Source organism: Anoplopoma fimbria, unplaced genomic scaffold, assembly GCF_027596085.1.
Source record: "Anoplopoma fimbria isolate UVic2021 breed Golden Eagle Sablefish unplaced genomic scaffold, Afim_UVic_2022 Un_contig_12206_pilon_pilon, whole genome shotgun sequence".
Classification (NCBI taxonomy): domain Eukaryota; kingdom Metazoa; phylum Chordata; class Actinopteri; order Perciformes; family Anoplopomatidae; genus Anoplopoma; species Anoplopoma fimbria.
In genome coordinates this window covers 1,086-22,263 of record NW_026551689.1, presented here as the reverse complement: position 1 = coordinate 22,263, position 21,178 = coordinate 1,086, and the positions used below count along the sequence as shown (strand labels likewise).

The 21,178-nt window shown below is 40.7% G+C and overlaps 4 protein-coding genes and 1 pseudogene across 4 annotated transcripts; all 5 read left to right on the top strand.

The window, feature by feature from the left end:
• The first annotated feature begins 837 nt into the window (after positions 1 to 837).
• LOC129115702 (protocadherin alpha-8-like) lies at positions 838 to 3,428 on the top strand. Its single transcript, XM_054627000.1, has 2 exons — positions 838 to 3,189; positions 3,417 to 3,428. Exons 1-2 carry the CDS (start codon positions 838 to 840, stop codon positions 3,426 to 3,428), a joined length of 2,364 nt encoding a protein of 787 aa, XP_054482975.1.
• Positions 3,429 to 3,990: 562 nt separating this feature from the next.
• On the top strand, positions 3,991 to 6,330 carry LOC129115701 (protocadherin alpha-8-like). The gene has a single exon (XM_054626999.1). It carries the CDS (start codon positions 3,991 to 3,993, stop codon positions 6,328 to 6,330), a length of 2,340 nt encoding a protein of 779 aa, XP_054482974.1.
• Positions 6,331 to 7,232: 902 nt separating this feature from the next.
• Positions 7,233 to 12,648, top strand: LOC129115700 (protocadherin Fat 4-like). Its single transcript, XM_054626998.1, has 2 exons — positions 7,233 to 9,584; positions 10,177 to 12,648. The coding sequence occupies exons 1-2, from the start codon at positions 7,233 to 7,235 to the stop codon at positions 12,646 to 12,648; spliced, it is 4,824 nt and encodes a 1,607-aa protein (XP_054482973.1).
• Positions 12,649 to 13,638: 990 nt separating this feature from the next.
• Positions 13,639 to 16,014, top strand: LOC129115709 (protocadherin alpha-3-like). Its single transcript, XM_054627007.1, has one exon. It carries the CDS (start codon positions 13,651 to 13,653, stop codon positions 16,012 to 16,014), a length of 2,364 nt encoding a protein of 787 aa, XP_054482982.1. The 5' UTR covers positions 13,639 to 13,650.
• Positions 16,015 to 17,153: 1,139 nt separating this feature from the next.
• LOC129115711 (protocadherin alpha-8-like) lies at positions 17,154 to 19,441 on the top strand (annotated as a pseudogene).
• Positions 19,442 to 21,178: the final 1,737 nt, after the last annotated feature.

Below are 21,178 nucleotides of genomic sequence, written 5' to 3'. Positions count from 1 at the left end.
CTTGTTTGTAGACGGTGTAACCTTCTAAACACCAAACAATAAAAATATGAAAAAAAGGTTGATTTTACGTCTTCAAGACCAGCATACTATTATGACCGATTTCCAATGTACAGACATTATTTGGCTTTTCTTCTCCCAAAGAAAAAAAACACGCAATAATTGCAAACTATATTTGGGACGTGTGTCCGTGATATTTCTGTAAACATGCATCTAATTTCTAAAAAAAACAAAAAACCTCTAACAGGATAGTTTGAAGTTGCCTATGTTTCAGTTGATATGACAAATATGAATACTGAGGATGACACTGGACTACTTACCTTAAGCAATAAAGGCGAACAACCTGGTTCCGATCTCTATCCATGGTGCTGTTTTTTTTGTTCATACAGAGCATAGAGCTGAACAAAGCTACATTAAATAAAGGTAACAAAAATGATTACTTTTTGGAACCCATTAAGTGAAGTTTTTTCAAAAACCTCAACTAATACCCGTAAAAGACATTCTGCTGTGCGTTTGTTTGCCACAGAGAGTGAACTCCTTGATCAGGTGTGTAGATGCTGCAATCGTAAGAGCTACATTAGGTAGATCATTTTTTTTAATGTTGAACTTTGTAATCGACCTCTGGGTGTCAGTATTACATTGGGAAACCATAGGAAGCTCCGTCCCTCCCCTCTTGAAGCTTTTGTTTGCCCGTTGAAAAGCGCAGAGAAAGCACTGAATCGAGCTCCTTACTGGACGGAATTGCGTTGTGATATTTGTTAATATGCAACACACGATGAGTTTGATGTAGAATTGTCTTGCCGTAACGGGTTTTTTTTCTATTTGTGGGGATTGATTACGATGGGGTTCGAACGACAAACTCAAAGAAGCGTCCGCTCCTGGTTTGCTTTTTATTTGGCTCTCCTGCTGTCTGTCGGAATACGGGCTTTGGCAGAAATAAGATACTCTATTCCAGAGGAGGTACAAGATGGAACTGTTGTGGGAAATGTTGCGAAGGATCTTGGCCTTGACGTCACCTCTTTGATTGGCCGACGGTTCCGTGTGGTTTCTGAATCCAAGGATGCGTTTTTTGAGGTAAACCAGAACAATGGGGCTCTGTATGTGCATAAGAAGATCGACAGAGAGGAGCTCTGTCACGGTAGTGGTGCATGTCTAATGGAGCTTAAGGTAATAGTCGAAAATCCTCTGGAAATACACTACTTAGTTGTAGAAATTACTGATGTAAATGATCACTCCCCTAATTTTCCCGAAACAGAACAGATATTTCAGATATTTGAACAAACATTACCCGGCAGGCGATTCCAGCTGCACACTGCTCGTGACCCCGACGCTGGCATTAACTCTATTCGCACATACACTTTGACGTTAAACGATCACTTTGAAGTAGACATCCGCCAAAGTGATGAGGACAAAATACCATTTTTAGTGCTAAAGAAATCTTTAGACAGAGAACAAAAGAACAAACACACGCTTCTTGTAACAGCAGTTGATGGAGGTAAACCTCCAAAATCAGGGACACTAAATATTTCCATTATTGTTCTTGACAGTAATGATAACCGTCCGATGTTTAGTCAGGAGACATATCAAATTGCATTACAAGAAAACGTTCCAATCGGTACTTCAGTATTCAGAATGAATGCAACGGATCCCGATGAGGGCGCTAATGGGGAAATTGAATACAGCCTTGGAAAAACTCTAAAGAAAAAAGTATATGACATTTTTGAATTGAACAAATTAACTGGGGAGATTATAGTTAAAGGAGTAGTCGACTATGAAGAAAACGAGGTCTATAAACTCGATGTTGAGGCATCCGATAAAGGAACGCCTCCACTGACAGGTGAGTGTAGAGTCATTATAAAGATAAAAGACGTTAACGATAATCCACCGGAAATAGAAGTCACATCACTGTCAAATACAGTGTCTGAAGATTTAAAACCTGGCACCGTTATTTCACTTATTAGTGTAAGGGATAAAGACTCCGGTGTGAATGGAAAAATTATCTCAAGCGTAACGTCTGACGTGCCTTTTGAATTAAAACCTTCTTATAAGGAAAACATTTATTCAGTAGTTACTAAGGATTTCTTGGATCGAGAGAAGGTGTCATATTATGAAATAACAATAAAAGCCACCGATTGTGGTGAACCTCCCTTGTCTACTTTCAAAACCCTCAACATTCATATATCAGATGTAAACGACAATAGACCACAATTCTCTCAAAATCCTTTACAATTTTACCTTGTAGAAAACAACATTGCTGGAAATTCAATATTCTCTGTAAGTGCAACGGACAATGATACCAATGACAATGCAGCTATTTCGTATCATATTGTCAGAGAAGGAATTCAAAATGACATAATGACTTTCCTAAATATAAACTCCGACAATGGACACATCACAGCGCTAAAAAGTTTTGACTTTGAAACTCTGAAAACGTTCCAGTTCCAAGTTGTTGCCTCAGATTCAGGAACTCCGTCACTGAGCAGCAACGTCACAGTGAACGTGTTCATTCTGGATCAGAACGACAACGCTCCAGTCATCCTGTATCCAGTCAGCTCTAACGGTTCTGCTGAAGGTGTGGAGGAGATTCCCCGCAATGTGAACGCAGGACACCTGGTGACTAAAGTCAGAGCCTATGACGCTGATATAGGATATAACGGCTGGTTACTGTTTTCACTGCAGGAAGTTACTGACCACAGTCTCTTTGGTTTGGACCGCTATACAGGACGGATCAGAACACTTCGCTCATTCACAGAGACAGACGAGGCTGAGCATAAACTGGTCATACTGGTGAAAGACAATGGGAACGTCTCACTGTCAGCAACAGCTACTGTGATGGTCAAAGTTGTGGAGCCCAAAGAGGCTTTTGCTGCTTCTGATGTTAAAAGTGCAACAAAGGATGATGAGGACAGTAATGTGACTTTTTACCTGATGATAACTTTGGGCTCAGTCTCAACACTTTTTCTCATCAGTATCATCGTGCTGATTGCAATGCAGTGCTCTAAATCCACAGAGTATACTTCTAAATACCTACAAGAGACTAATTATGACGGGACACTGTGTCACAGCATCCAGTACAGATCTGGAGAAAAACGCTACATGTTAGTGGGACCCAGAATGAGTGTAGGATCTACTATAGTCCCGGGCAGCCATGCGAACACTCTAATGCTCCCTGACAGGAGGACACCTGGAGAGGTAAGCACAATGTATGATTTTAATATATTTTGAATTACTGTTTTGTATGAACTCTTTGGGTGACTCATACTGGTCTAAATTAATATTGTGGTTAGTTTTTAGAAGAAAATGTTCGCAAAAGAGCTTAATTGTTGCTATGTGGTTTGGTCAGCATAACATATTGAGAAACGCTGTCTATGGTACTGAAGTCTGGTTTTGATGATTTTGCTCTCGTTGTGTTTTAAAAGTATCTAGACTAGAAGAGAGAGTATTTTTTTTGTGATACTTAAACATGTACTTAGTTAAGCTAATCGACCATGGTAAGACTATTGCGCTGTCCCTGGTGATTAAAGTTTGATGGAAGTTTGCGTTATGTATGTTAGACTCTATTATAGTCATGGAAATACTTTTGGTGATAGCCAACTGGCTACTGAGCCATTGCAACCTGTTTGTTTCATTTGTCGCTCATAACCTCAAAATGTAGCATTTGTGAGACACTTTGTACAGAAGATGTTCTATTCCATGTTTTATATTTTCTTTCTACTTTATACTAAACAAAGGCATGTGGTGGTCCACTGGGTGTCAGTGTTACATTAGAGAATAGCTAAGGTTTCAGTCGGAATAGACTCTGCCCATCTTTTAAATTGTGTATTCCAGCTCGGACGCAAACAATGCCCTCGTTTCAGATTTGATCTTTCCGTCGCGAACGTGTTTTTTTCTGAAATACATTCTCCGGACAACTAGAGGCGATTGAAGAGGAAGATATTTGTGGATGCTATTTCAAATGATTACACCAAAGGAAACACAGGACAAAGAGGCAGAATGACGTCTTGGTCGGGTCCTCTGCTTTTCTCTCTCCTGTTTGGCTTTGGTGAGCTGATTTCAGCTCAAATAAAATACTCGACTCCGGAGGAAGTTAAACTGGGAGCAGTTATTGGAAATGTTGCCAAGGATTTGGGCCTTGATGTCAGTACTTTGACAAACAGGCGTTTTCGTATTGTGTCTGGACCTCAGGACGCGCTATTCGAGGTAAACCCGAACAATGGCGCTTTGTATGTCCACAAGAATCTCGATAGGGAAAAGCTCTGCGATGGAAATGATGATTGTTTAATAGATCTGAAAATCGTTGTTGAAAATCCACTTGAGATTCATTATGTCACAGTGGAAATAACGGATGTAAATGATCATGCACCGACGTTTGTCGAGAAAGAAAAGGTTCTAGAAATAACAGAGACCACTTTGCCAGGAGCACGATTTCAGTTACCAGGCGCACGCGACCCAGATGTTGGAATAAATTCAGTCCAGCGCTATAAACTAAGTCAAAACGATAATTTTAATCTTGAAATTCGAGAAAGGGGAGAAGATAAAATCCCCTTCTTAGTGTTGCAGCGGCCCTTGGACAGAGAGCAGAAAACGAACCATTGCTTGATTTTAACCGCAATGGATGGAGGCACACCACTAAAATCTGCTAATCTTAATCTTACCGTAAAGGTTCTCGATATCAATGATAACAGACCTACTTTTTCCAAGGAGGTTTATTCTGTGATATTACAAGAAAATGTTGCTTTAGAAACGATTGTAATAAAAGTCCAAGCAACTGACCTCGACGAGGGAGCTAATGGGGATGTCGAGTACGCCTTTGGAGGTGACATTAATTCTAAGGTGTTGGAGTTATTTACTCTAGACAGACATACAGGCGAGATTCGAGTTAAAGGACAAATTGACTATGAGACAGCTGATGTTTTCAAGTTAGACGTCCAAGCCTATGACAGAGGTCAGCCCCCGACAACAACGGACTGCAGAGTTATAATAAAGATCCAAGATGTCAATGACAATAAACCAGAAATAGAGGTGACATCAATATCTAGCATGGTTCCAGAGGATTCAAAACATGGGACCGTGATCTCTCTAATTAGTGTTACAGACCTTGATTCGGGTCTGAATGGCAAAGTCATGTGCAGTCTGACGGGGAATGTACCATTTGAATTAAAACCGTCGTTTAAAGAAAACATGTACTCTTTAGTGACAAAAGAAACGTTGGACAGAGAAACAGTTTCACACTATGACATTTCAATAATCGCTATAGATTATGGTGAGCCTCCACTTTCTACATTCAAAACTTTGACTATTCAGGTTTCAGATGTGAATGACAACACCCCAGAGTTCCCACACAGTCCCTTGGAATTATACTTGACGGAAAACAATGCTCCTGGCGCATCAATATTTTCTGTGAGTGCAATTGATAAAGACTTAAACGACAATGCAGCAGTGTCCTATTCTATAATTAGAGGGAAAGGCGGTCATAATGATATGGCATCTTTTCTCAATATTCATTCTGAAAATGGAAAGATTTCCGCTCTAAAAAGTTTTGACTTTGAAACTCTGAAAACGTTCCAGTTCCAAGTTGTTGCCTCAGATTCTGGAACTCCGTCACTAAGCAGCAACGTCACAGTGAACGTGTTCATTCTGGATCAGAACGACAACGCTCCAGTCATCCTGTATCCAGTCAGCTCTAACGGTTCTGCTGAAGGTGTGGAGGAGATTCCCCGCAATGTGAACGCAGGACACCTGGTGACTAAAGTCAGAGCCTATGACGCTGATATAGGATATAACGGCTGGTTACTGTTTTCACTGCAGGAAGTTACTGACCACAGTCTCTTTGGTTTGGACCGCTATACAGGACGGATCAGAACACTTCGCTCATTCACAGAGACAGACGAGGCTGAGCATAAACTGGTCATACTGGTGAAAGACAATGGGAACGTCTCACTCTCAGCAACAGCTACTGTGATGGTCAAAGTTGTGGAGCCCAAAGAGGCTTTTGCTGCTTCTGATGTTAAAAGTGCAACAAAGGATGATGAGGACAGTAATGTGACTTTTTACCTGATGATAACTTTGGGCTCAGTCTCAACACTTTTTCTCATCAGTATCATCGTGCTGATTGCAATGCAGTGCTCTAAATCCACAGAGTACACTTCTAAATATTTACAAGAGACTAATTATGACGGGACACTGTGTCACAGCATCCAGTACAGATCTGGAGAAAAACGCTACATGTTAGTGGGACCCAGAATGAGTATAGGATCTACTATAGTCCCGGGCAGCCATGCGAACACTCTAATGCTCCCTGACAGGAGGACACCTGGAGAGGTAAGACATTAAAAACAACATTTTATGCAGAATACAAGCGTTTAATTCTTGTTTGTGCTTTGCGCAAAGTTTGCTTCTTATTGTGTCTCCCAAGCCTTTTGCGTAGAGACCAGTACCAAATATAACTTTGAACAAAGTTTGAGTTTCTATCATGTTCATGTCTCGTTTATCATACAAAGTGATTATATATATTGAGAATTATTTTAGAATACAAGTCGATGTAGTAAAATGCTCTATGTGTTTAGATAGCAGCTACTCTGTGCTCTCTGCTGTTCCTTCAATGATGTCTTCCCTTGATTATAACCACTGTCCATGGTGCTGAAATGAAAATTGTTTTCCTGTTTCCAAGCCCAAAGATGAATTTATGAATTTGGGAATATGTGTGTAGTGGCTTTTTGACATTTGTGTCTGATACTATTCCAACTTCTAACCAACTGAATTAACAATTTGAAGATGTTGCAGTATTTCTGTCGAGTTGTTTGAGCAATATGCACCTAGTTGTAATAATACTGAACTACTTGTATTATTAGAGGGAAAGGCTGTGCGTGTTCTGGAGGTTGCTGTCTATGGTGCTGAAACGGATGATTGTGTCAAACAGACATGTGATGTTAAAGAAACATAGAGGCCCTATAAAAGTATGCAGGACTTCAAAGTGTATTTTATTAAAATAGTGCAGTTTGCTATTTACCTCTGGGTGTCACTATTACATCGGTAAGCCAGAGACGACTTTATCCCTCCCCTTTCAAGGCTTTTGTTTCCGACTGAACAGTGCAAAGAAGGTATTTGAATCAAGCACACGAGCCGATGGAATCACGCTTTGCTTTTTGAAAATGTGCGACACTCTGAGTGCTGGACATAGATAATTGTTTGTTGAAGTAACAACCTCCTGTGCGTGTATGTGCTGTTGGATAACGATGGGGATCGATACAAGATCTCGGACAAAGGACTGCTCCTGGTTTGCTTTTTATTTGGCTCTACTCCTTTTCGGAAAAACGGCTTTGGCTCAGATAAGGTACTCTATTCCTGAGGAGGTACAAGAGGGGACTGTTGTTGGAAATGTTGCGAAGGATCTTGGCCTTGACATCAACTCTTTGCTTGCTCGACGGTTCCGTGTTGTATCTGGAAGTAAGGACGCTATTTTTGAGGTAAACCAGAATAACGGGGCATTGTACGTCGACAAACACATCGACAGAGAGGAGCTCTGTCAGGGCAGCGGCGCTTGCCTGATGGAGCTAAAAATCCTCGTTGAAAATCCTCTGGAAATACACTATGTAATTGTAGAAATTACTGATGTAAATGATCACTCTCCTATTTTTCCCGAAACAGAACAGATATTTGAAATAGCTGAGCATACATTGCCAGGACGGCGATTTCAACTGCACACTGCTCGTGATCCCGACGCTGGCATTAACTCTATTCGCACATATACTTTGACGTCAAATGAACATTTTGATGTAAATATTCGTCAAAGCGATGTGGATAAGATTCCATTTTTAGTGCTGAAGAAACCTTTAGACAGAGAACAAAAGAACAAACACACGCTAGTGGTTACAGCAGTTGATGGAGGTAAACCTCCAAAAACAGGGAAACTTAATGTTTCTATTATTGTTCTTGACAGTAATGATAATCGTCCGATGTTTAGTCAGGAAATTTACCAAATTGTAATAAATGAAAATGTTGCTGTCGGTACTTCAGTATTTAGAATGAATGCAACAGATCTTGATGAAGGTACTAACGGGGAAATTGAGTACAGCCTTGGAAAAACCTTGAGGCGGAAAGTCTATGAAATGTTTGAATTGGACAAATTAACTGGAGAAATTAGAGTTAAAGGGGTGGTGGACTATGAGGAAAACGACGCATATGAACTGGATGTTGAGGCATCAGATAAAGGAACACCTCCACTAGCAGGTGAGTGTAGAGTCATTATAAAGATAAAAGACGTTAACGACAATCCACCGGAAATAGATGTGACATCACTGTCAAATACTGTATCCGAAGACTCAAAGCCTGGCACCGTTATTTCTCTTATTAGTGTCACCGATAAAGACTCGGGTGTCAATGGAAAAATGATTTCGCACATATCGAATGACACACCTTTTGAATTAAAGCCCTCCTATAAGGAGAATACGTACTCTATTGTCACAAAGGGAGTTTTGGATCGAGAGAAAGTGTCACATTATGAAATAACAATAAAAGCCACCGACTGTGGTGAACCTCCCTTATCTACTGTTAAAACTCTGAGTATTCAGATATCAGATGTAAATGACAACAGTCCACATTTCCAACATGTCCCTTATGAGTTTTATCTCGCAGAAAACAATGTCCCAGGAAGATCAATTTTCTCTGTAAGCGCAAAGGACGATGATTTGAGTGAAAATGCAGCTATTTCATATCATATTGTCAGAGAAGGAATTCAAAATGACGTAACGTCATTCCTAAATATAAACTCTGATAATGGACACATCACAGCGCTAAAAAGTTTTGACTTTGAAAGCCTGAAAACGTTCCAGTTCCAAGTTGTTGCCTCAGATTCTGGAACTCCGTCACTGAGCAGCAACGTCACAGTGAACGTGTTCATTCTGGATCAGAACGACAACGCTCCAGTCATCCTGTATCCAGTCAGCTCTAACGGTTCTGCTGAAGGTGTGGAGGAGATTCCCCGCAATGTGAACGCAGGACACCTGGTGACTAAAGTCAGAGCCTATGACGCTGATATAGGATATAACGGCTGGTTACTGTTTTCACTGCAGGAAGTTACTGACCACAGTCTCTTTGGTTTGGACCGCTATACAGGACGGATCAGAACACTTCGCTCATTCACAGAGACAGACGAGGCTGAGCATAAACTGGTCATACTGGTGAAAGACAATGGGAACGTCTCACTCTCAGCAACAGCTACTGTGATGGTCAAAGTTGTGGAGCCCAAAGAGGCTTTTGCTGCTTCTGATGTTAAAAGTGCCACAAAGGATGATGAGGACAGTAATGTGACTTTTTACCTGATGATAACTTTGGGCTCAGTCTCAACACTTTTTCTCATCAGTATCATCGTGCTGATTGCAATGCAGTGCTCTAAATCCACAGAGTACACTTCTAAATACCTACAAGAGACTAATTATGACGGGACACTGTGTCACAGCATCCAGTACAGATCTGGAGAAAAACGCTACATGTTAGTGGGACCCAGAATGAGTGTAGGATCTACTATAGTCCCGGGCAGCCATGCGAACACTCTAATGCTCCCTGACAGGAGGTCTGCGACTGCAGAGGTAAGATATATTTAAATATTATTTATCAGGCTGGTGTTTATATGAATGTGATTCTCCACATTAATAGAAGCATTAAAGGCTGAACATCTCCGTTAACATGGAAACGTTTATTTTCAACAATAATTGTCTTTTTTTTTACCCTGATAATGTTGTATACTATTTTGATGAAGTCGTAGTATTTCCCTTTCAAATGCGAAGTATGCAATAACAAAATAAGTTGACAATACACAAGTTATTTCTTATTTGACTTGTTGTTGTGGGAGATGAAGGTTGAATCAGCCCTCTGTACAGTGTCTGGTTGCAAGATTATGTTGTCAAAAGGAGTTGAAATGAATCCGTGTTTGTGATTAAATCGCATGGTGGCACTAAACAACCAGAAATACGCATCACAGCACTTCCCCGTCGGTCCGTGAGACTGCCTCTAAAGCATTCAGGGGGGGGCAGACCAACATCCTCTGACTATTATTTGTTCTAACGATTTTCTCGCTCATACAACCCGCGCGCATGGCAAGACGGGGATGTTTGGACAATTAACGGACCTGTAAACCATCTGTATATTTTGGTATTCACTGGATGCATGCATTGACACCAGACAATGGAACAAAGCGGTCCGGACTCATGGCGACAGGGAGGCAAAAGGATGGCCTTTGTGCTGTTTCTCAGTCTGATTTTCGGCAAGGCATCGGGACAGATACGATATTCTATATCTGAGGAGATCAAAGAAGGGACTTCTGTTGGGAATATTGCAAAGGATTTGGGAATTGATCCAATTATATTAAAAGCCAGGGGATTTCGTATCGTTTCTGGCACCACTGAACCCCTTTTCCAGGTAAACCAAAATGATGGGATTTTATACGTAAATCGTAACGTTGACCGTGAAGAAATATGCCAGCGGACCAGTGTGTGCTTGATAAACCTTAAGACAGTGCTAGAGAACCCACTGGAGATCCATTATGTTGCTGTGGAAGTGTTAGACGTAAATGACCATTCGCCCTCTTTCCCGGAAGACAACAAAAGGATAGAGATTTCCGAGTCCACTTTACCGGGAACCAGATTTCAGTTGCATGCTGCTCTGGACCCAGATGGTGGTGTGAATTCCGTTCAGCAGTACAAACTAAGTCCTAATAATCATTTTCGGCTGGAAGTGAAAGATAGCGGAAAAGATGGCAAAGTGCCTATTTTACAATTACAAAGCCCGTTAGACAGAGAGGCCTCTAGCAGCCACAGACTACTGCTTACTGCCCTGGATGGAGGTAAACCCTCTAAATCAGGGTCCATGGAAATATTTATAGATGTTCTAGATGTGAACGATAATGCCCCAGTTTTTACAGAAGAAGTATATTCTGCAGAGATAAATGAAAATTCACCTAATGGAACAATAGTCATACGAGTAAATGCCACGGATAGGGACGACGGTTTAAATGGAGATGTTAGCTATTCTTTCGGCAATATAAATAGTAAGATACGTGAACTGTTTAACGTCAACCCGATCACAGGTGAAATAACTGTGAAAGGACAGTTAGACTATGAAGTGGATGACAGTTATGAGATAAATATTCAAGCATCTGACAGCGGCACTGTTCCATTTAGAACAGAGAAAAGTGTTACTGTAAATATTAAAGACATGAATGACAATAAACCTGTAATTGAGGTGATGTCACTCTCAAGCAAAATTTCGGAAGATTCCAGACCAGGAACAACGGTAGCACTTCTTAGCATTACGGATTTGGACTCTGGAGTAAACGGGAAAGTTTTCAGCTTTGTGAAAGGCGATGTCCCTTTCACACTAACGCCTTCCATACAGGACAACATGTACACTGTCGTGACAAAGTCACAGCTTGACAGAGAAAACAAATCGATTTATGATGTAACTATTATCGCAAAAGATGCAGGTGAACCAGCCTTAACAACTGAACAGATGTTGAGAGTTATTGTATCCGACGTTAACGACAACAGCCCAGAGTTCTCAATGAGGCAATACAATTTTTACGTCAACGAAAATAACCCTCCAGGAGTGTCGGTATTTTCCTTAATCGCGTCGGATCATGACGAGGGAGATAATGCTCTTATTTCATATCATATTCTCAGAGATGCAGCTTATGCAAATAAAGTGACGTCATTTCTGAACGTAAACTCTGAAAATGGAGATATTTTGGCTCTAAAAAGTTTTGACTTTGAAACCCTGAAAACGTTCCAGTTCCAAGTTGTTGCCTCAGATTCTGGAACTCCGTCACTGAGCAGCAACGTCACAGTGAACGTGTTCATTCTGGATCAGAACGACAACGCTCCAGTCATCCTGTATCCAGTCAGCTCTAACGGTTCTGCTGAAGGTGTGGAGGAGATTCCCCGCAATGTGAACGCAGGACACCTGGTGACTAAAGTCAGAGCCTATGACGCTGATATAGGATATAACGGCTGGTTACTGTTTTCACTGCAGGAAGTTACTGACCACAGTCTCTTTGGTTTGGACCGCTATACAGGACGGATCAGAACACTTCGCTCATTCACAGAGACAGACGAGGCTGAGCATAAACTGGTCATACTGGTGAAAGACAATGGGAACGTCTCACTGTCAGCAACAGCTACTGTGATGGTCAAAGTTGTGGAGCCCAAAGAGGCTTTTGCTGCTTCTGATGTTAAAAGTGCAACAAAGTATGATGAGGACAGTAATGTGACTTTTTACCTGATGATAACGTTGGGCTCAGTTTCAACACTTTTTCTCATCAGTATCATCGTGCTGATTGCAATGCAGTGCTCTAAATCCACAGAGTATACTTCTAAATACCTACAAGAGACTAATTATGACGGGACACTGTGTCACAGCATCCAGTACAGATCTGGAGAAAAACGCTACATGTTAGTGGGACCCAGAATGAGTATAGGATCTACTATAGTCCCGGGCAGCCATGCGAACACTCTAATGCTCCCTGACAGGAGGACACCTGGAGAGGTAAGAAAAAATGCAGTGCTTCAAAGCATGTTTACTAGCAAGCACTTCCTATTTCCCGCTGAGTGTGTATGCATACTTGAACAAACATATGTCCAAAACGACTTCATACAATGACGATCAACAGTGAAGTTTAAAAACAAAACACAAATATCAAAGCATGTGACTGACACAACCTGCTCGGCTGTGTCACAGTATTTCAGATACTTTTACGCGTTTTTTTCTTCTCTCTTTTGTTAAAACGTAGTGCTGTTAGGCGGTGTCTGTAACAATGCTGATGAATCTGCCAACCGGCATGATAATCCATAAATTATCTCCCAATTATTACATACGGTTCTTCGATTTTTTCTCCCGTACACATATTTAATCAACAACATTTTGATAATCACACACATTTAAATTGATGGAAGAAATAGTAGTAATAATAGTCTCCCATTGCAAATTAAATTAGAAAGAAATAATAGAAATACGTCGTAATAATTGCACCTTAATTCTTGCAAATGTGTCGCCAACGAGTTGTCATGAACGAGCCAAACTCATTTCAAACCAGCGCCTGCTTCGTTGTTCATTTTGATGTTATGAATGTTTTTGTTGTAGCATGTTGCAACGGGCTTGATAACTGAGCACGTAACTATTTGGCTAAAGAGAAGAGCAGTGATCGCTGTCCGTGTTACTGAAATACCTTTGCTATACAATTTCCAAGCAGAATAGAGTGAACGGGTGATATAATCACGATTAAAAGTGGTTTAATGTTGCTTCAGAGGACTCAATTTGCATCAACACGTAGCAGCTTCAACTGTTTAGATTAGGCGCTTTTGATGGAATTGTTTCTCAAAGTTTGTCTCCTATTTCCAGGTATATTTGCTGACAAACATAACTATGTAATATAGAATAACTCTGTAATTGGTATACATGTTGTCCTCTTGGTGTCACTGTAACATCGACGAGGCCATAACATACTTCGTCCCTCCCCTAACAAAGCTTTTGTTTGGTACCTCACAACGGAAGATACATTTGATGTAAGAACGGGAGTAGGATGAGACCGTGTGGTGGTCAGATATAGAAAAGAGATTTGTTGCAGAAACAGGCTGCGGTGAGCATATACGTTGTTGGATAACGATGGGGAGTAAAAGACAATCTCGATCAAGTACCTATTGTTGGTTTGCTTTTCATTTTTCCTTCCTGCTTTGTTTCGGAAAGCAGACTTTGGCTGAATTGAGGTATTCTATTCCAGAGGAGACGAAAGAAGGTACTGCTGTTGGAAATGTTGCTAAGGATCTTGGTTTGGAAAAAACCTCTTTGATTGACCGACGATTTCGAGTTGTGTCTGGATTTAAGGACGCTTTTTTCGAGGTAAACCCGGACAATGGTGCCTTACAGGTCCGTAAAAAGATCGACAGAGAGGAGCTGTGTCGCGGCAGTGGTGTGTGCGTAATGGAGCTGAAAATCCTTGTTGAAGACCCTCTGGAAATGCACCATATTTTTGTAGAAATTACGGACGTAAATGATCATTCCCCCAGCTTTCCTGAAAAGGAACAGCATTTTCAAATAGCAGAACATACATCTCCAGGAACTCGATTCCAACTGCACGCGGCCCGTGATCCCGATGCTGGCATTAACTCTATCCACACATATACTTTAACGTCAAATGATCACTTTGAAATAGATGTTAGTCAAAGCGATGAGGAAAAAATTCCATTTTTAGTGCTGAAGAAACCGTTGGACAGAGAACAAAAGAATAAACATTCGCTATTGGTCACAGCAGTTGATGGAGGTAAACCGCAAAGATCAGGCACACTCAATGTCTCTATCATTGTTCTTGACAGTAATGATAATCGTCCGATATTCAATCCAGATACTTATAATATAGAAATATATGAAAACGTCCCAGTTGGTACTACTGTTACAAAAGTGAATGCAACAGATCCAGACGAAGGGACTAACGGGGAAATAGAGTACAGCCTTAGCAGAACATTATCACGTAACATTTACGATATATTTGAATTGGATAAGTTAACTGGACAAATTAAATTGAAAGGAGTCGTTGATTTTGAGGAATCCGAGAATTATAAACTAGATGTTGTGGCATCTGACAAAGGATCACCTCCATTAATAGGGAGGAGTAGAATCATTATAAAAGTGAAAGATGTCAATGATAATCCACCAGAAATAGAAATAACATCACTGTCAAATACAGTGTCTGAAGATTCAAAACCTGGCACAGTTATTTCACTTATTAGTGTGACTGATAAAGACTCCGGTGTAAACGGAAAAATTATCTCACGCATAACAGAAGAAGTGCCTTTTGAATTAAAACCTTCTTATAGGGAAAACATTTATTCAGTTGTCACGAAGGGATTTTTGGATCGGGAAAAGGTGTCACATTATGAAATATCCATACAAGCCACCGATTGTGGTGAACCTCCACTATCTACTGTTAAAACTCTGAGTATTCAGATATCAGATGTAAACGACAACAGACCACATTTTGACCAAAGTCCATTACAGTTTTATCTTGTTGAAAATAACGTTGCTGGACAGTCAATATTCTCTGTAAGCGCAAAGGATAGGGATTCAAATGAAAATGCAGCTGTGTCTTATCATATTGTAAGAGGAAGGAGTGAAAATGATGTAACGTCATTCCTAAATATAAACTCTGAAAATGGACACATCACAGCACTTAAAAGTTTTGACTTTGAAACTCTGAAAACGTTCCAGTTCCAAGTTGTTGCCTCAGATTCTGGAACTCCGTCACTGAGCAGCAACGTCACAGTGAACGTGTTCATTCTGGATCAGAACGACAACGCTCCAGTCATCCTGTATCCAGTCAGCTCTAACGGTTCTGCTGAAGGTGTGGAGGAGATTCCCCGCAATGTGAACGCAGGACACCTGGTGACTAAAGTCAGAGCCTATGACGCTGATATAGGATATAACGGCTGGTTACTGTTTTCACTGCAGGAAGTTACTGACCACAGTCTCTTTGGTTTGGACCGCTATACAGGACGGATCAGAACACTTCGCTCATTCACAGAGACAGACGAGGCTGAGCATAAACTGGTCATACTGGTGAAAGACAATGGGAACGTCTCACTCTCAGCAACAGCCACTGTGATGGTCAAAGTTGTGGAGCCCAAAGAGGCTTTTGCTGCTTCTGATGTTAAAAGTGCCACAAAGGATGATGAGGACAGTAATGTGACTTTTTACCTGATGATAACTTTGGGCTCAGTCTCAACACTTTTTCTCATCAGTATCATCGTGCTGATTGCAATGCAGTGCTCTAAATCCACAGAGTATACTTCTAAATACCTACAAGAGACTAATTATGACGGGACACTGTGTCACAGCATCCAGTACAGATCTGGAGAAAAACGCTACATGTTAGTGGGACCCAGAATGAGTGTAGGATCTACTATAGTCCCGGGCAGCCATGCGAACACTCTAATGCTCCCTGACAGGAGGACACCTGGAGAGGTAAGACATTAAAATTTAGCAGGTGTGGCATTTTCTGTTTGGATGTTTATCACATGTTTTGGAGTTTCGTAGAATTGTGGGGTCTTAAGTGTTTATAAACTACGTCCAGACAGGTTCATGACACATGGTATAGTGCCTTCTGTTCTCAAAATAACAGATGTAAGTTTGTCAGTTTACTATCATTTTGGACGCAGCTTCCTGCTTTTGTTTGCAAGAACTCCTGCCTGATGCACTTTTTTTTCTCAGAACTTGTCATCCATAAAGTTGCATATCCGTCCTTCTTGTCTTAGAGTGAGAGAGGAAAAGCCAATGCGTCACTGGATTACAGACACTTTCTGTGCAAAGAACTTTCCCATCAATCATCTAAAATTGCATTAAAAAGCAAAACAATGCCTGCCTACACTGATATTCAGTAGTAATTATCATCTGTGTCCTAACGGCATAATAGTTATGGACAAAAAGAATGTGGTTAAGATAGAAAAAAAGGCTTCAAGTCTGCTGGAAATCGCTATCCATGGTGCTGAAATACATTATTTCACTGTTTTCAAACAAGAATATGAGCAAGGTAAAAAAAAAAAAAAAAAAAATGGTTGGGTATTTCTCTTTACTGTGCCACTTCATTTGCAATACCACAAATAAGTTTTAGCTAAACAGATTCTGCTATTTCATTAATGCATGAAGTGGGTTTTTTTCTGTATAGCAAGGCGAACATAAAACAAGTAAATAGCGGTAGCTCCAAGGATGTTCTTGTACGCGTTTGTGATCATGTTGGTTTAACAAAACCTGATTAATCTCGACTTCTGTAGTGAGATCTCCAGGAGGATTTGCATTTGTCCGACTTTAAATATGATAAGATTTTGCCCTCTTGGTGTCACTGTTACATTAATAAGGCCATACAGGACACAGTCCCTCCCCTAACGAAGCTTTTGTTTGGTAGCTCACAGCAGAGGTTACATCTGATTCAAGGGTGTGAGTTGGATGAGACGGTGTCGTGCGTTACATGCGATACACTGAAAAGGTCGGATATATACGTTGGATTTGCTGCAAAAACCGGCTCCTGCGTGTGTACGTGTTGTTGGACAACGATGGGGAGTCAAAGACGATGTCGCTTAAGTGACTATTGTTGGTTCGTTTTTCATGTTTATATACTGATGATTTTTGGAAACAATGCTTTGGCTGAATTGAGATATTCTATTCCGGAGGAGATGAAAGAAGGTACTGCTGTTGGAAATGTTGCTAAGGATCTTGGTTTGGACAAAACAGCTTTGATTGATCGACGATTTCGAGTTGTGTCTGGATTTAAGGACGCTTTTTTCGAGGTAAACCCGGACAATGGTGCCTTACAGGTCCGTAAAAAGATCGACCGAGAGGAGCTGTGTCACGGCAGTGGTGTGTGCGTAATTGAGCTGAAAATCCTTGTTGAAGACCCGCTGGAGATACACTATGTTGTTGTAGAAATCACTGACGTAAATGACCACTCTCCTCGTTTTTCTGAAAAGGAACAGCAATTTGAAATAGCAGAACATACATCTCTGGGAACGCGATTTGAATTACACGCGGCCCGCGATCCCGATGCTGGAATTAACTCTATTCGTACGTATACATTAACGTCAAATGATCATTTTGATATAGAAAATAGTCAAAGCGATGAAGAAAAATTCCATTTTTAGTGCTGAAGAAACCGTTGGACAGAGAACAAAATAATAAACATTCGCTATTTGTAACAGCAGTTGATGGAGGTAAACCGCACAGATCAGGCACACTCAATGTTTCTATTATTGTTCTTGACATAAATGATAATCGTCCAATATTTAGTCAAGACTCTTACCAAATAGAAATATATGAAAACGTCCCAGTTGGTACTACTGTTACAAGAGTGAGTGCAATCGATCCAGATGAAGGGACTAATGGGGAAATAGAGTACAGCCTTAGCAGAACGTTAGCACGTAAAGTGTACGAAATATTTGAATTAGATAAGTTAACTGGACAAATTAAATTGAAAGGAGTCGTTGATTTTGAGGAATCCGAGAATTATAAACTAGATGTTGAGGCAACTGACAAAGGATCACCTCCATTAACCAGCAGGTGTAAAGTCATTGTAAAGATAAAAGACGTTAACGATAATCCACCAGAAATAGAAATAACATCACTGTCAAATACAGTGTCTGAAGATTCAAAACTTGGCACAGTTATTTCACTTATTAGTGTGACGGATAAAGACTCCGGTGTGAACGGAAAAATTATCTCACGCATAACAGAGGAAGTGCCTTTTGAGTTAAAGCCTTCTTATAAGGAGAACACATATTCAGTTGTCACGAAGGGATTTTTGGATCGAGAAGAGGTGTCATATTATGAACTAACAATAAAAGCCACCGATTGTGGTGAACCTCCACTATCTACTGTTAAAACACTCCGCATTCAGATATCAGATGTAAACGACAACAGACCACAATTCTCCCAAAGTCCATTACAGTTTTATCTTGTTGAAAATAACGTTGCTGGGAAGTCAATATTCTCTGTAAGCGCAACAGACAGTGATATCGATGACAATGCAGCCATAACTTATAATATTTGCAGAGATAATTTAGTATCATCTTTTTTAAATGTAAACTCCGATAATGGACACATCACAGCGCTAAAAAGTTTTGACTTTGAAACCCTAAAAACGTTCCAGTTCCAAGTTGTTGCCTCAGATTCTGGAACTCCGTCACTGAGCAGCAACGTCACAGTGAACGTGTTCATTCTGGATCAGAACGACAACGCTCCAGTCATCCTGTATCCAGTCAGCTCTAACGGTTCTGCTGAAGGTGTGGAGGAGATTCCCCGCAATGTGAACGCAGGACACCTGGTGACTAAAGTCAGAGCCTATGACGCTGATATAGGATATAACGGCTGGTTACTGTTTTCACTGCAGGAAGTTACTGACCACAGTCTCTTTGGTTTGGACCGCTATACAGGACGGATCAGAACACTTCGCTCATTCACAGAGACAGACGAGGCTGAGCATAAACTGGTCATACTGGTGAAAGACAATGGGAACGTCTCACTCTCAGCAACAGCTACTGTGATGGTCAAAGTTGTGGAGCCCAAAGAGGCTTTTGCTGCTTCTGATGTTAAAAGTGCAACAAAGGATGATGAGGACAGTAATGTGACTTTTTACCTGATGATAACTTTGGGCTCAGTCTCAACACTTTTTCTCATCAGTATCATCGTGCTGATTGCAATGCAGTGCTCTAAATCCACAGAGTATACTTCTAAATACCTACAAGAGACTAATTATGACGGGACACTGTGTCACAGCATCCAGTACAGATCTGGAGAAAAACGCTACATGTTAGTGGGACCCAGAATGAGTGTAGGATCTACTATAGTCCCGGGCAGCCATGCGAACACTCTAATGCTCCCTGACAGGAGGACACCTGGAGAGGTAAGACTTTAAAATTTAGCAGGTGTGGCATTTTCTGGTGAGGTAAGCTGTTGTACGTGTACGTGGGTGAAACGTCGGTTCATTTTATTTCTTTAAGTAATTCTTTTAGGCTTTGCAACTAAACAGCGGTCGTAGCACACGTAGAATTTTTTTTTTTTGTGATTACACACGTGGTTTGGCAATGACTCTGCAGGCGAATCAGAATGATAATATCGCTATCCATTGTGTTGAAACCACATTTTTCGCTATCATTGTGTTTATAAAAGCCATATGCTATATAGTATGTACACTATGCATATTTTGTAATGAAATCATGAGTAATATATTTTTTTTTAAAAAGGCTAAACCTTTAACTCTTATATTTGTGGAGGAACACCATCAGTGCGAAGTGATCACTTGGGGTCAGTATGTGAGCAGAAAAGAGTTTCATGAGAATCCCTTTGTCATAGATATATCCTCCCCTTTGTGGGACGGGTTTTTCTAAATGTCAGCGGTGGATGCATCCAGTGCTCTCACGGCGAATATTCAGCCTTTGTGATTTTTATAATGCTCTGGAAACTGTACATATTGTTTTGAGTCGATCCATGTTTCTTTTGATGAAGGCACCGTTATTCTGACTCATCGGGATACATTTTCATCAGCTAGTTATGGAGCAGAAAGGACTTGGAACACCGCGAGGGCAATGTCGGTGGACGTTTTCATTGTTTCAGTAATCTTGCTTTGAGCAGAGCTTCGGCACAGATAAGATACTCCATCGCTGAGGAGTTGAAGCAGGAACCGTTGTTGGGAACATAGCGAAGGATTTGGGATTGGAGAAGAGCACATTGAAAGAGAGAGGCTGCCGTATTGTTGAGGGTTCAACAGAGTCATTTTCATGTAGACCAGAACGACGGAAATTGTACGTTGATCGAATGATTGACAGGAAAAGGTTTGTGAGCGAGGCAATGTGTGTTTGATCAACTTAAAAACGGTGCTGGAAAACCCTCTTGAAATCCATTATGTGACTGTCGAGGTGCTGGATGTAAACGACCACTCTCCCACCTTCTCAACGAGAGAGTCACGTCTCGAAATTTCAGAGTCGGTTTTACCAGGCTTGCGCTTCCAGCTGCAAGCAGCTCATGATCCCGATGTCGGTCAGTTTTCGGTACAGGAGTATAAACTAAGTCCTAATGATCACTTTCGTTTGGAAGTCAAAGATCGCGGAGAAAGATGGGAAGATACCGATATTAGTCTTACTTAAGACGCTAGATAGGGAAACAAAAACAGACATAAATTGCTTCTTACAGCTATTGATGGAGGAAAACCAAGTAAATCTGGAACAGCTGAAATTACGGTTGATGTCTTAGATATCAATGACAATATGCCAGTTTTTGACCAAGAGACGTACTCGGTACTTTTGGAAGAAAATTCTCCCATTGGCACAACAATTATACAAGTAAACGCTTCTGATTTAGACGAAGGATCAAATGGAGAGATTGTGTATTCATTAGGAAAGAATGTGAACAGCAGAATTCGTGAAATATTTCGTGTAGATGCAAATACAGGGGAAATTATTGTTCAAGAGCTGATAGACTTTGAAATAAAAGAAAGTTATGAAATTGATATACAGGCGTCTGATAAAGGAACGGCTCCATTCAGAACAGACAAAAGTGTGTTAGTGAATATTGTAGATTTGAATGATAACACCCCTCATATAGAGATTACATCATTTTCAAGGGCAATACCAGAGGATTCAAGGCTAGGAACCAC

Bases quoted from the DNA above. Each gene is read 5' to 3' on its own strand.
- LOC129115709 (XM_054627007.1), top strand. From the start codon at position 13,651: ATGGGGAGTAAAAGACAATCTCGATCAAGTACCTATTGTTGGTTTGCT.
- LOC129115701 (XM_054626999.1), top strand. From the start codon at position 3,991: ATGACGTCTTGGTCGGGTCCTCTGCTTTTCTCTCTCCTGTTTGGCTTT.
- LOC129115702 (XM_054627000.1), top strand. From the start codon at position 838: ATGGGGTTCGAACGACAAACTCAAAGAAGCGTCCGCTCCTGGTTTGCT.
- LOC129115700 (XM_054626998.1), top strand. From the start codon at position 7,233: ATGGGGATCGATACAAGATCTCGGACAAAGGACTGCTCCTGGTTTGCT. The intron at 9,585-10,176 runs GTAAGATATATT...CATTGACACCAG, and splicing joins GGAGGTCTGCGACTGCAGAG to ACAATGGAACAAAGCGGTCC.